Source organism: Lissotriton vulgaris, chromosome 6 (genome assembly GCF_964263255.1).
Source record: "Lissotriton vulgaris chromosome 6, aLisVul1.2, whole genome shotgun sequence".
NCBI lineage: Eukaryota > Metazoa > Chordata > Amphibia > Caudata > Salamandridae > Lissotriton > Lissotriton vulgaris.
Window position 1 is genome coordinate 201311504 of NC_141694.1, and position 15684 is coordinate 201327187.

General features: G+C 44.7%; 1 protein-coding gene across 1 annotated transcript in view; it reads right to left on the reverse strand.

Moving 5' to 3' along the window:
• LOC147707021 (adhesion G protein-coupled receptor F3-like) overlaps positions 1 to 15684 on the reverse strand; it is a 239009-nt gene that overhangs the window by 84399 nt on the left and 138926 nt on the right. Inside the window, exons 11-13 of the mRNA XM_086925615.1 lie at positions 15070 to 15181; positions 13816 to 13821; positions 13158 to 13342 (exon numbers count right to left, since the gene is read on the reverse strand). Coding sequence (XP_086781741.1) covers positions 13158 to 13342; positions 13816 to 13821; positions 15070 to 15181 — 303 coding nt within the window. The remainder of the gene's footprint in view (positions 1 to 13157; positions 13343 to 13815; positions 13822 to 15069; positions 15182 to 15684) is intronic.

Consider the following 15684-nt stretch of genomic DNA (forward strand, 5'->3'; position numbering starts at 1 on the left):
TGGATGTCTCAGTGGTACATGTCCAAGTAACTACATATGTAAAAGGCAGTGTATGTGAGAGTTGAAGTATATAAATGACACTAGATGATAGTCAGTGATTGTGAGACTGGCTATATGGACGAGTGTGTACTTGTATCACTGACTATATAAGAGAGTAAGTATGTGTTAGTATCTGTATGAATAAGTGAGGTGGTGTGTATATAATTTTATAGGTGAGTAAATGGGAGTATGATTGATTCTTAGCATGACTGACTAGGTGTGTGAGTAACTGCATGCATGAGTGGTGGTGTGTGAGTGTCTATATAGGTGTATAAGTGCATATGATGGTGTTGTATTGATGATTGACTGCATGTATGAGTGATTGTATGGATGACTGAGTGGATGTGTGTGACCTAGGAACCAGTGAGTGTGTATGTTGTAACTGGTATTGGTGTGTCAATAATTTAGAAAATGGTAGTCTGTATTTTACAGTGGGTGTATCAAAGGTTATATTAGAGTGTGAGGAGGTGCATCAGATTTTCACATAGATGATGTCATCAGTGATGTCATCAGTGAAGTCATTTGAGATGTCATGAATGATATCATCAGTGATGTCACTGACCATGTCATGAATGATGTAATATGTGACGTCATGATCAGTGCATTGCGGGTGAGCGAGCTAGCTGAACTAACTATAACGGGCGAATTTCTATGGTTTTGTAAGAGTGAAATGTCCAGGTAACTATAACGTTTCTGAAACTTTTGTTTTTTTCAGTGAATTTCAATGGTTTTTAAATGCTAATTTCTAACTATTACATCCCTATTAAGTCCCCTTGAATCCTGAAGGTCCCTGGTGGCTAAGTAGCCCACCAGGTACATCCATTAAGTGTCACAGACCTGCATTTCAAGGTCAAGGTCAAAGTCCACTTTATTCGATTAATTAAAATCATAAAAGTATTCTATAGCAAATATTGTACATTCATATATCTTAAAAAAACAGTTAAAACAGTATTAAACAATAGGTGGATTTTAAAAACAAGTTAAAAAGACAATTATTTACACATAATTTGTTTCAGATTGTGCTCAACACTACAGTAAACATAAGTTCACGTATCTGTCCTTAACTGTGATTCCAACCTTAACCTTAATCTCTTACATCTAACAGATGCAGCTAAAAAGCTAGCAGTGCAATACATAATTACAGCGGAATGCATCATCTGTAAATATAACAATGCAGGCTTGTACTGCATAAAACCCAGCTCCTTCAGAATTGATTTTAAGTAACGGGTACAAGGTTCGTGATAAAAAGAACAGAAGAACAGAAAACGGGCATTATCCTGAGAGGAGAAACCATCACATTTGCATGGGGACGACTCCTCGAGCTTACACCAGTCTTTTTCATCCCATAATACCATATAAATTTGATTAAAACGAAATTTAGACAGTAACCACCTATGAAAGGAATTAGTGACCACTGACAGGTAAGGCGCCAACTCAGAAGATGGGGTTATCATTACATGGGCCCTCACAGAGGGTTTACATAACTCATCCGCTTCACGCTCGGCCATACGTAATCTGATGAAGTTGGTCTTCACCCATAACAGATCAGCTTTGCACAGGGATTCTGGGCTATTAAAGATTTCAGGGCGTCCCAAAATTACAGCCATGGATTCAATATATGACAGCCACTGAATATCCCTCCTGTGATCTAATGTAAGACAGTCTTTGATTATCCTGTGATTAAGGCTGAGGTTCGGGTTAAGCCAGAGCTTGATCCACATCAGGAGTGGGGCTAGATTAATTATGTCTAAAATATAACCCAAACCCAGCTCAAGGTGTAAAGAGTAAGTGGCAGTTGACTGGGGTAACCCCAACAGAGAACGAAGAAATTTGTTTTCCTCTGTCTGAATGCTTTTAGAATTAGCGTAACCCCAGACTGCAGCCCCGTACCTGGCGATCGCGGCTGTCTTGGCTTTGTAAATGGCCAGGACGGCCTCGATTGGTTTCTCCCCCAATCGCTTCGTAAACCCCAGGATTGCAGAATATGATCTTCTTACCGCATTCGCTTTAGATGTTAACTGCGGTGTCCAGGTTCCCCTTTGGTCAAAAATCACTCCCAGATAGGTAAAAACTTTCACACATGTAATCACCTCTCCATCGCAAAAAAAGGTTTTTTCTTTTAGTTTACCACCTCCTACTGACATAGTGTGTGATTTGTTCTTGTTAACCACCAAGTCAAGACTGGACATAAAGTTGCCGAAGGAGTCGAGTAGCTTTTGCAGGGCAACTGGGGTCCTGGCTATTAGCACCGCGTCATCGGCATAGAGGAGCACCGGAATTGGTGTACCCCCCATGCTCGGGGTATCCTTTGAGGCAGCTATTAGGTCGTCCTCCAAAGAGTTCACGTATAACGTGAACAGTATTGGCGCCAGAATACATCCCTGACGGACCCCTCTAGTTGATCTAAAACTCTTGGTACACTTTCCGTCAGTGGTCATTCTGATGCGGGCCCTCAGGTCTTTGTGGAGCTCCGCCAGAAAGTGTACCAAGGAACTATCGAGGCCCAACTTCAGGAGCATTGCCCACAGCTTAGATCTGTTAACGAGATCAAAAGCTGTGGACAAGTCCATGAAGCCAAGGAATATATTTCCCCCTTTTGCTCTGGTGTATTTGGAAATTATGAGGTGAAGATTGAGGCATTGGTCCTCAGTACTCCTCCCTGACCTAAATCCATATTGTGCCTCAGACAGAATATTATTCCCCTTGGCCCACGCGGATATTCTTGCCAGGACAACCTTTCCAAGGATTTTTACCGAGGAGTCCAGCAGCGAAATTGGTCTGTAGCATTTAGGATCTCCTCTCTGCCCTTTTTTAAATATTGGCACAATTGTAGCTAGAGACCAGGTCTGAGGGAATCCCGCTGCGACGGTGGCATTAAAAACTTTCGTTAAAATATTGGCCCAAAACAGCGGGTTAGCCCTAAACATATCCGCTGGCACACCATCGGGACCCGGGGCCTTGCGTCCTGCTGTATCCTCTATAGCTCTAAGTACCTCACTTGTATTAAATCTCACAGGCTCCAGGGGGATCTCAGTAGTGGGGATTATGAAAGGTTCCAGCTCCCTATTGCTATCATAAATTTTTTCAAAATGGCGAAGCCAGTCCTCCTCAGATATATTTAGTTCCAGCACTGAGTTTTGGTCACCTGAAAATAAAGGGGTGTTAATAATTGACCAAAATTTAGCGCTGTTTTTTAGGGTGGCTTTATCCATTAAATCTTCCCAGGCTTTGCTCTTTATTTCATTTTTACGCAAGTTAGTGGCCGAGGTAAACTCCTTTCTTAGTCGCGCCACTAACGCTTTGTCCCTTGGGCGAGTATTAAGGGCTTTCTTAAGGCGGTTGTGAGCTTTGCTACAGTTTTTATCAAACCAGCCTTTCACTGATTTATGTTTACTCCCCTGACCTTTAGCTGTGAGGCAGGTGGACACAAACCGGCAAATACCTTCAAAGGAAGATATAACCTCCTTGCACTCAGTTGACGGATTGGTACACACATTTAGCTCTTCAGATACTGAGGAGGATAGAGTTAAGAAAAAATTGTCCGGTTCAACCATCTCGCACTTAATTCTTCTCCCCTGATCCTTATCCTTTACAGGCAATATAGACCTATGGAAAACAGCTGATTTTAACAAAAAAGAGCTATTCGCTAGCTCCAACCCCACAGGATTATGGTCACTCAAAGGCATAGCAATTGCGTTATATGAAATCACAAAATTCAAAAAACCTCTTGAAACAAAGATAAAATCAATTATCGAGTCACTAGCCCTTCCCGTATAGGTGGCAACCCGTGTACTCTTATCATAGAATTCGGGTTCATACAGCTCATTTTCCCGTAATACATTTTCGAGCGCCAAACCCTTCTGTGTATGTTCTAGGTGAGGGGGGGACACGCTATCAGGCCCATCTTCATCCCCTAGGGCACAATGTGAGCACAGATGAACATTAAATTCGCCCATTAAAATAAATCGACACAAAGTGGATTGTTTGTCTCTATAAAAACTTAAGAAATCAAATAACCATGTAAGATGCTCAGTTTCTGGGTGACCGTTTGGTGCATTATAGCAATTAACCAGGAGCAATTTGTAGCCATCCTCTAGTATTATCTATAATACGAGGAAATTATGAGAGGCACAGTCAATCGGGGTGATCTTGCCCTTAATGTTCACCGATACCAGCGACAAAAGACCTCCTTTGTTCCGGCGTGCGGGGGAAGACAAAGCAGGTACAAAATAAGAGGTAAAACCGTCCAACCAGTAATCGCACTCCATATCCCAGGTCTCTTGAATGGCAATGATATCGTGGCGCTTTATGAAGTTTTCCCAGTTTGGGTCTCCCTTCTTAGATCGCAAACCAGCGATGTTCCAGGATAACAGTCTGACCGTGTCCCCTTTTTCAATTATAATCTCTGGTGAACTGTTACCATCCGCAGTCGAAGAAGGTGCATGAACCGTTGATGTTGAATCCACTATGACGTCGTCCGCTGTACCCTCTCCAACATCCCGTCAATCACAAAGATCTAGACCTGAGAGGGCGTCGAATCTGTTGTGAGTTGTGATAGGGGGCCAAAGGTAAAGAGGTTATCACGTCCCTGAAACAAACTTAGTGGAGCCGATCTGGGCCCCACCGGAGTAAATGGACTTAGTCTTTGTCTGGGCGGTGAGGCTAAATTGACGTGATTGTAAAAATACCCTAACGGGCGCACTTGAATTCCATTACTGTCCTCCATCAGAGATGCTGCCCGTAGGAGGACTGTGGCCACATGTTGTGGGTATTTGAAGTTCACGACCACACAATCCCCTCTACAAGATTTCCTCGAGGGTCCAATCCAGTTCACTCTCCTGGTCGTGATAATATCTCCAGCAAATTTAGTAGGGAAACCACATTTGGCACTCAACCCAGCCACCACTTTGTTTTTGAGGGAATCATGCACTTCCTCTTGTGGCTCGGAAGAGCCTGGGGTATGTATCGGAACATTGGCTAACACAACGACATAAGGTGCGCAGTCCGGGGGCAAATTAATAAAATTATTGCGCCTATTTTGTATGGCATTCGTATTGTATGAGGGTCCTGATCTCTGGTGGCTCCTAGCCGGGTCTACCGCCGAGTCTGCTGGTAGGGAACAGGTGGCTGGGGGGACAGTGAGGTTGTTAGCCGTACAGTTGGCCTGGGGGATCAGGGGGGATGGGTTGGAGGCTATAGTAACATTTTTCCCTACAAACTCAGAGCTCACTGAACTAGTGGAAGGGAGTGGGGGGTTACCCTTGGGTAGATTAGCCAACTGCTGATCCAATAGGCCTCCTAGTCTTTTTATCTCCGCGTTCGCGGTATCCAATTTGGCCGCAAGGCAGTCAATAAAATCCTTAAGTTTTTGGTCAAAAGTGGCCTATATGGTTTTGATTAGCAGACCAAACTGCTCAGGGCTCAGGGTGATACTAGAGTCCTTTTTGCTCTCTGCGTTCAGTTTGGCTTTGGGGGAGATGTGACTATCAGGCAAATGAATGTCCCCTCTTCTCCTGTGGGTGATCTTACCCCCCCTCTTACTTTGCTGCTTTCTGCAAGCTCTAACAGGTCTCTCTCTTTTACTTTCTTCTGTTGCCTCTATCTCTTCCTCCGAATCAGAAGATAATTTATCAAGCATTACAGGATCAGCCATAACAGTGTGAGGGACCTGGTGAATTGAGGCTGCTACTATGCTGTCTGGATTACCTACGTCTTGTTCTCCTAACACACAGTCAGTGCTATTTTCGCCCCCTAGAGGTGCCTCCGGCATAGAACCTTGCTCTGGCGAGCGGTCATGGTCTAAAGAAGTGACTTTGCCCAAAGATGCCCTTCTGTCGTCGTTAATTTTATTCACCATTTTAACAAGGAAATTGTTCATGGAGCCTGCCCCCGTTACCACCTTGTCTTTCTTTGTGCCTGACATTATAGTACTGTGAACGGAGTTACTTATCGGCTTTGACTTAAGACTAGGAGTCACCAGCAAATGAATGATCAGTTGAACAAAAATAAAACCAGCAATGTCCCACTCACAGCCTTATCCGACAGTGCTCCAGAACAAGAATAAGGCGCTGTTTATTACTCACAGGGTCTCTGGCCCAGCACAGCCTCCTTCTGCCTGTGACGGCCTCAGACGGCCCGCCCTCTGCCCGGGCTCTGCCCGGCGCCGCCCGCGCGCGTCCCGCGACGCGGAGGGAGCCTCCCGCTGATGTAGCGGCCAAAACCGGAAGTCCCCCGCTAGGCTCCCTGGGAGCTGTAGTCTCCAGCCGCGGGCCGCAAGATGGAGCGATGCGGCGCGGCGAGACTACAGCGGTGGAAACCCAGGAGCCTTGACAGGATGCGTGTCGCTGGTGGCAGGGATCGTATGCACCTCCTTCCTCTGCAAAGCGCCGGTAAGTTTTCCTCACCCCCCTTTCAAAAAGGTGTTCTGAGGCCATGCCCCTTTTCACACCATGCTGCAAATGCAGCTTCTGGCGCACTGCTGCTCAGAGGATGAAGTCCACTTGTGTCTTGAGGTCCTAAGCACACCAGAGGACCTCATCGCCCCACCAGCAGTGCCCCAGAAGCTGTGTTTGCAGAGTGGTATAAAAAGGGGAGCGGCCTCAGAGCACCTCTCTGCAACACAGCCCTGTGGCATTTGCAAGAGTTACCTGGTGGACTAGTTGGCCCCCAGGGACCCTCAGGATTGAAGGGGAATTAAACCCCCAACTTAAAACGCGCCACAGAGTGCATTTGCACTGTGGTGTAGGGAGGGGGGGCCTGATGTGACAAGTGTGCAGACGCGCCCTGTGGTGTCTTTTAAGTTGTGTGATTAAGTCTCCTTGAATTCTGAGGGTCCCTGAGTGCCAACTAGCCCACCAGCTACGTCCAGTAAGCACCACAGAGTTGCGTTGCAGAGTGGTATAAAAGGAGGCGTGGCCCTGGAACACCACTCTGCAACGCAGCTCCCCGGCGCTTACTGCAGGTACCTGGTGGGCTAGTTGGCCCCCAAGGACCCTTAGGATTGAAGAAGACTTCATCCTCCAACTTGAAACGCACCACAGGGTGCATTTGCACACTTGTAAAATCAGGCCACGCCCTCTCCCTGCACCACTGTGCAAATGCACCCCCTGGTGCATTGTAAATCGGGGAATTAAATCCCCTTGAGTCCTGAGGGTCCCTGGGGTCTGATTAGCCCACTAGGTCCCTCCACTAAGTGCCTCAAAGCTGCGTTGCAAAGAGGTGTAAAAAGGGGTGTGGCCTCAGACCACCGCTCTGCAAGGCAGCCCTGTGGTGCATACTGGAGGTACCTGGTGGCTAGTTGGCCCCCAGGCACCCCCAGTATTGAAGGAGAATTAATTCCCCACCTTAAAACGTGACACGGGGCGCGTTTGTAGTGTTGCTGGGAGGGGGCGGGGTCTCTGGCACGATGCAGGTCTTTTAGAGAAAAAAAAAGTAGAAGTGTGGCTGTGTGGCCCCCCTTCTTTTTCCTTTTTTTTGATCCCTGGGGACCCCATCCCCCAGAGCCTGACCCCTTTTTAAAAAAAGGAAAAAAAAAATCGGAATGATAAGGGGCTGCGTGGGCCCCCCTCCTGTGGCCAATTCTGGCCCCTATCCATTGGGGACCGTAGTGAAAGCCCCAATGCCCCCACAGTCCCGTCGGCTCCCTGCGTCCTGCGAGAGCCGGCATTGCTTTTCCACACGGGGAGCTGCTGACATGCAGCTCCCCCTGTGGAAAAGCAATCTACTTTGGATTTTGGAAGAGAGCAGGTTCCCCTGCTCTTCTTTCCAAAATCCAAAGCAGTGTTTGCTATGACAGGGTGGGAGCCGCACGGCTCCCACCCTGCCATAGCAAACAGCAGTGTCCCGGGGGTGGGCACCCCAGGACACTACAGGAGCCGGCCCTGGGGCGTGGCAGTCTCCAGGGCCATCAAGGGCTCCTGGAGGGGGGCCCTGCAGCTGCCTTCCCTTTGTGAAAATAGCCCCGGGGAGGTGGCGGCCCTGGGGCGTGTGGGGGGGGCACCTGTGTGCCCCCACAAATATTTGACTAAATATTTGGTCCCTGGGGTTTGGGGGGCCTTGGAGGCCCACAACAAATTAAACAAGACCCAGGGGTGGCAGTCTCCAGGGCTGTGGGAGGGTCGCGTTCCCTCCCACATATTACGAAGACAGGCCTGGGGAGGTGGCAGTCTACTGGGCAGTGGGGGCCCCGATGGGCCCCTGCTATTTTTTGTCAATGCCCCCGGGAACTGGCCCACCCGGGGGCCTCGATTAAATGAAGAGCTTCATTTTTTTTCAACATTTCGGCTGGATTCGCGACCCCAGTGCGAATTTCGCTGACATTTTAAAAAAAATGCTTTTTTAGCCCTGGAGATCCTTGTGGGACCCCTGAGAAGGCCTAGGGGGTCAGGGTGTTTCTTTTTTTCACCTTTGTTTTGCTGTTTTCTTGTGACTCAGTACTACTAAGTCACGAGATGGCTGCCAACACTTCCTGGTTTGGAGTGTTGGCAGCCAATCACAGTGAAGCTCGTGCTCAGGAGGGGTCGTGACTCCACCGCATCCCTACATATCGAAACTTTTTAAATTTCTCAGGAACTACTGAACAGATTTACACCATTTAACAAAAAGTGCTCTTTCTGAAACAATACCTACCTTTTTGGCAAATGTGGTGTAATTCCGTTCAGCAGTTTGGGCTGTAGCTGTGTCTAAAGTTTCCTATGGAAAATTACATGGGGAAAACATGTTTTGGGACCCCTCTTTTTTCTCAGCCACCGCTTGTTGAATCATCCCGATGCTTTCAAGACAGGAGCTGACCGGAGCGGGCCACTAGTTTTGAAAATGTTGCTAAGATTAGTCAACCGGTGCCAAAGTTATTGGGAAAATAAAAAACGCTTTTCCAATGGAAACTAGGTCCTAACTATAACTACCTACTGGCGACCGGCAGTAGGTAATATATAGAATTGAATTTCTGGATGTTAGCGTGTATGTACATAATGGTATTTTGCAGACTAGTGCATTTAGAAAACCTACTGCAGGCAATGCAATATTGCACGCGACTAGCGCACATCCGCAACATCATATAGCCAGCATCCCCTACGGGGAAATTCTCAGGCTCAAACGAATATGCAGTACACCAGAAGACTTTGAAAGATGTCAAGCTGAATCTCTAGAGCGCATGAGAAGGAGAGGCTATCCAGATAAGATCTTAACAGAAGCTATAACTAAAGTCGCCACCAGACCGAGAGCATCTTTGTTACCCCCAAAAATACCAGAAAGTAATGACAAGGTGGGCGGTGAGGAGACACCCAGACTAATTACTACATATAGTGCCCAGGAACGCAAAATCAGAGCCATTATAAACAAGAACTGGCCTATTGTGCTCACCGATGGCATACTGAATGTTAAATTGTCAGACAAACCCAATATCACATTCAGAAAGTCGGCATCCACGGGAACACATCTGTCTAAACCTAAAATTGGGAATGTTTCCAAAAAGAACTGGTTACCTACGAAACAGGGTTTCTTCAAATGCACCACCTGTCGTGCCTGTAAAATTGGTAGAAACACCACCAAGTACAGTACTTCGTTCAGGGACAGGGAACTTGACATCACTGGTAAATACAACCTTCGAACTGATTACGCAGTTTATGTTCTCACATGCACCTGTGGGCTTAGATATGTGGGAAGTACGAAGCTCCAGGTGCATGTGAGAATACTGCAACATATCAGAGCCATTATTAATTGCGACCCGGCATATCCGGTCGCCAGACACTTCAAAACATTCCACAACAAAAACATTGATGATTTGTCCTATTTTGTAATAGACTCCGTTCCATTGCCACGCAGAGGGGGCAATAGGGATAAGCAGTTGAGACAGCTGGAAACTAGGTACATCTTAAATTTGGATAGTAAAAGTCCAAATGGCCTCAACACCACGGAGGATATGCACACCTTTCTATGACATTGCTGGTTCATTTTTTGATTATTTATCAATTTAGACATTATTTGACCTCAATAGTTATTTATTTCTCTGCTCTTGCAGGCTTGCACTGAGTGAATTTTGATATTTACTGCCTTTTCAGTAATCATACTTTCATACCCAGGCTTGGGTATTGTTAATGTCTCCGTGGGGGTCCACATTGGAGCCTCTTTGGCGTTCAAGTAAACTTATTGTTTTTTTTAGTAAGTTCTTTCACTTCTATTTTACACCTTTATTTTTGCACCAGTAGCACTTAACAAGGCCAATCCATTATGAACTCATTTATATTACTCACATTAACTTAGTATTCTTAGCTTCAACAACATGGTATGACTTTGATGTTTTTAGCATGGACAGACGAGATTCAGGATATTCCAGCATTTATGCAGACACCCTCAATTGATAAAGCTTATTACCTTTATTAATAGATTATATCACTCTGGAATTGATCTGCCATTCATGTAAATATATGAATTTAAATAGTATTTATTTATATTTATTACTATTTATTGCTAACTTTTTGCACAAACATTTATTGCAATATTTGCACTACCGTATGTCATATTGTTGCTGCTAAAACATGTTTTATTGTCGTGTACTTTTTCATCTGCTCATCACAAACTTTGCAATTAGGCATTTATGCTGCTATTTTAGAACAATTCTGGTAATTGTTGACGACTTATTACCTTTGGGTTTTTCCCTATGCATTTAAGCTGTCATATAAGGTGTTTTATGCATTCAGCTGATGAGCGTGTTTAACACTGACTTTTGCGTATAACCATGAATTCTTTGGATTTGCGTGTTATAATGATTAAGTATGTTTTCACTTTTCATGGTCACATGGTGATGAAAGAAAAAAATGGAGAAAAGAGAAAAAAGTATTTAAAAACCTGCTTTTGCACTGCTGACCTGTCATGTGATCAAGGGTACTTGTTACCCGAAGCGCGTCATGCTGAGCACTAAGGGATAATAAATCTCTCCTGCCTATATTTCATGCTGCTGGTGGTTCGTTGTTCTGATTTTGCCCTCGAGGAGAGAACAGAAGTGTCTGCATATATATATATATATATATATATATATATATATATATATATATATATATATATATATATATATATATATATATATATATCAGTAGCGGTCGGCAGTAGGTGTTTCTATAGGGCGGTGACGTGGGCAGGAGGAGGGGCAGGGTGGGGGGAAATAATGTATGGATTACGGAGTTTTACAGGTAAGTAAACATTTAAATACATAAAACGAATTTCGTTGCGCATACTGCATCACATTTGGTGATGCAGTGTGCGCAACGAAATTCGTTTTATGTATTTAAATGTTTACTTACCTGTAAAACTCCGTAATCCATACATTATTTCCCCCCACCCTGCCCCTCCTCCTGCCCACGTCACCGCCCTATAGAAACACCTACTGCCGACCGCTACTGATATATATATATATATATATGTATGTATGTATGTATGTATGTATGTATATATATATATATATATATATATATATATATATACATACATATCACATACATGCAGCAAATTCTATGTATGTTGCTTCCCTTGCAGTATTGACTTCTGCAGGTAGATGGCAGGGCTTATAAACACCCATGTCAGAGAAATACAAATTTCTGCAGGGGTGACAGATGCGAAAAAGAGCATAAAGCCATTACTGTAGTCATGCTTACGGTAAGTGTCCTAACCATCCAAGCCCCCCCATCAGCACTGCTTCGCAGAAGTGTTTGTATTTCTTTACTTTCCATGAATCTTGAAGGTGATGCATACAAATGCCCTCAAATCTTTGAGGAGGAGGTGGTTTAGCATGCTAACTCCAGATATCTAATATCTGGAGAAAGTGTTTGAGAGCCTTGCTTTACTTTCAGCATGTCGGTGTTCAAGCCGACCCTAGACTGTAGGGTGTCACAACCGTGGGTGGTTCAATAGATCAAACACTGGGAGTCAGGCAGGGTGATAACACTGAATGTGGGTAAATGCAGTGGTTGTGGGGATTCCCCAGCTGAGTGTCACCTAATGTTATGTTATGATATGTTATAAACATTTATAGAGCGCAAGTAAACCAAACGTTTTTTTGGAATAACAGTACCACTACACAGGGCCTGCAGTTTTATTTGTACACCTGTTTAAATAGTCATGTTTTAAAGGGCTCTCTAAATCTGATGTAACAGGGAGTCATCCTAATTTCTAATGGCAGAGAGCAGGGCCGCACTGGCTACCGGGCGGTTGTGTGTGCTGCCGAGTTGTGGGCTGATTTCTCTGCAGTGGGGGCTGATTTCGTTGATGGGGACCTGTGTGCATTTTGAAATAAAAAAAGCAAAACGAATTTTGTTCATCACACGCAGGTCCCCATCAACGAAATCAGCCCCAGCTCGGCCTCACACACAACCACCCGGTAGCCAGTCCGGCCCTGGCAGAGAGGTCCATAATCGAGGAGCAAGTACGATAACCCTAGAGTCTTTTCTTTTTAAAGGAGGGAATAGTAAGTCGATTCAGTTGAGATGATATTAAATTGCGGATGGGTGTGTATTTTCAGAAATGGGTCGAAAAGAACACAGGACTGTTGCCACTTAGGGATTTAAAAATGTTGCAGCCAGTTTTGAAATTTCTTTTTTATAGACTTTTATATAGCGCAAACTATACCCTAGCGCTTTATATGAGCACCTGTTTTGGTAAAGATGGGCACATTCATTTTTTTTTATTAAGCACAGGGAGATTAAGTGTTTTGCCCAGAATCACAGGATGTTGAGCGTTGTTGCAGTCTCAAACCCGGTTCCCCAGCTCCGAAGTCGACTGCTCTGGCCGTAAGGCTACATCCTCTCCCGAATTGTGTGCACTGTTTCATTGGTAGCCTGTGCAGTTTCCTCAACAAGGGAATGATGTGACATTTCCTAGGTTTATGAAAGAGCATCCTGGCTGCCTGGATTTGTGCCAGTTGTAGCCTGAGACTTTCAGGAAAGCCCAGGTAAAAGGAGTTTGAGTAATCTAGCCATACACGCAAGAAAACTAAATCGGGAGGACCCCTCAGCCTGATGAAGGTTCAATGTGGTGCATAAGTAACTGTGAATGTTCCACGCTGCATTGATGTTGGACCATTGACTACAAAAGCAAGTTTGCTCAGACAAATAATTAAATATACTTACAGCTACATTGTCCAGTGCTGCCTTCATTTCAGCACTTATGCAGTTATCTGAAATGCTAAGCCATTCGCCAGCTGCTGAGCAGATTCTAGTCATGTTTCCAATTTTGCCTGGTGGACAGTTTATCACTGCAGAGATTCCAGCTTTTGTTATTTCCCAACCATTGAAATCGCTTTTGCAAAATTTGTCTTTAAAAAAAAAAAGAAAGCAAGATTTAAAAGATTTGTACACCTTCTTTCAGCATAATCTCTCTGTAGCAAATTGAGAAAAGATTTACTGAGGATACTACAATATATCAGTGAATGGTGAAGAATGTTTTGTCTTTAATGCTGCATGCTCTTACTTCAAAACAAAGGCACATAGTTTTGCAAAGCTGAACATTCTGGATTTTGAGTCACATATGATATGAGAGTCTGGTCCACGTCCAATTCTCTGGAATACCTTTAAAATGTCCTTATATGTTTCGCCAAGTTTATGAATTTTTGTTTAATACGAGACTTTGGTTTCTTTGTTTGTAAAGAATCCAAAAAGGACAGAATTACTGTCCTTCATGAGGGAGAAGAGCAGAAAATAATCTAGTACCATGTTTACCCAGAATCTCCTTCCCATGGCGCCACCAGTGGCGCACTAGTGAAATCTGGCTTTTCTGGTGATGCTTAACCTTGCACTGTGGCGCAAAGATGAGCCTGCAATGTCTAGCATAGGATTTGTACTGGAGGTATATGCTCCAGTTCACTCCACTAAAGTTTAAACAACAGCACAGAGGCCAAGCGCGTAAGATATGCTCCACGTTGTTATATCAAAGAGTATATCTCATGACCCATTGCTTGTACCTGGTTACAGTAGGCCTTAGAATGTGAAATAACCCCAGTTAACACTACTTTAGTATATCTAGTTTTGGCCAAAACCTATGATTTATGTGCTGGCATGACCCAGCCACGCCCCTCCTCGGATGCAGGGCCGGACTGGGAACCAAAACCGGCCCTGGCAAAGCGCTCTGCGCCCCCCCCCCCCCTCCCCTCCACCCCTCCCAACCCGGGGGTTGGAGGTGCCGCCGAGCGCTTTGCTAGGGCCGGTTTTCGGCCGATTTGGTTGCAGGGCCAATTTTGCAGCTATGCTTCAATAACGGCCCTGTAACAAAATCAGCCCTTGGGGCTCAAAACCGGCCCCCACCCGTGCGGCGCACCGGGGGATTGCCCGGTGCCCGCTAAGGCCAGTCCGGGCCTGTGCGGATGCCTCTAGTAAATTTGGGACAAAGCAACATCGGGGCAGATTTACAAGCCTTGTGCGTCACTTTTGTGCCACTGTTGCGTCACTTTTGTGCGCAGCGGCGGCGTAAACCATGCGCCACTTTGCGCCCTATTTACAACGTGACGCATCTAGGGAAAAATGTATAACGCGGTTAATCACCCGTGAGGGTATCCAGGCGCAGTGCACGTTCCTATATATATTGCATGCATTTATACCTATGTCGGGATAAATTAGTTAGACATGAACTGTGGTGCTTGACAGTAGAGATTATGAGGTTTTCCAGACACACAGCACAGAAAACTTTCATGAATGATGCCTAATAAGTTTTACGTCGTTTTAGGATCTTAGAATAAGGCTTTCAACTGACTCTGCTAAACAGGTGGATACATTTACACACCCTTCATACTACCTATTTTGATCTGAATTTAATATTGATTATATAACTTCACTTTGAGGTAGCAGTATGATGCAGGCGATAATGAAAACCATCGTGTGCCCGTGGCAGCACGTCAGGGAAATCCAAATAGGTGTCACTTCAAGTTTGTGTATCCCCATGAAAAGTCAACAGAGAGACCTATCATGCTCGTATGCCTGATTCAGAATATTGTCATTTTTGTGACAAACGGCATTAAAAAGCTTTATTGTAATAAAAAGTGAGACATACCTTTTATAACCGTTATTGGTATGGTGTTGCTTTTACTTTGATCGCTTGGATTAGTAAAAGTGCAGGTGTAAATTGTATCATCCTCTGGAGGTGGTGTGACCAACACATAACACTGCGTATTGTTGCTGTCTGTCAGAAACAAAAAAAAATGAATTTACTTCATTAGAGTTATTCAATACCTGCAAGCACAGAATTATGTATTGGATGCACAAGAAGAAACCACTGCCATCAATTCACCAAACAAGGAGGGGGGGGGGGTTGAAATTTACATCATACCTGATTTTTTCCCCTAAACCATCCCAGAAGGCAACCATGCGTGCCCTATAACATTGTTCATATGACAACAAGTAATGTGTCAATCTGGTGAAAAAACGAGCCCGGAACGGATCACTCAGTTGTCAGCATAGGATTGATACAGGCAAGTACGGCAACTGTACCCACTACATCAGCAGACAGTGCCCCATGAATTGCAGTTTCAGCATCCTCAATTCTTTTTTTTTTAAACATCTTTTTTATTAATTCCGCTTAGTACATCTTCTTACACAAATATTAAAGTAAATATGAACACTCTGTACTCACAACGTAAATGAAACATATTGTTTGAATTTTCACAAC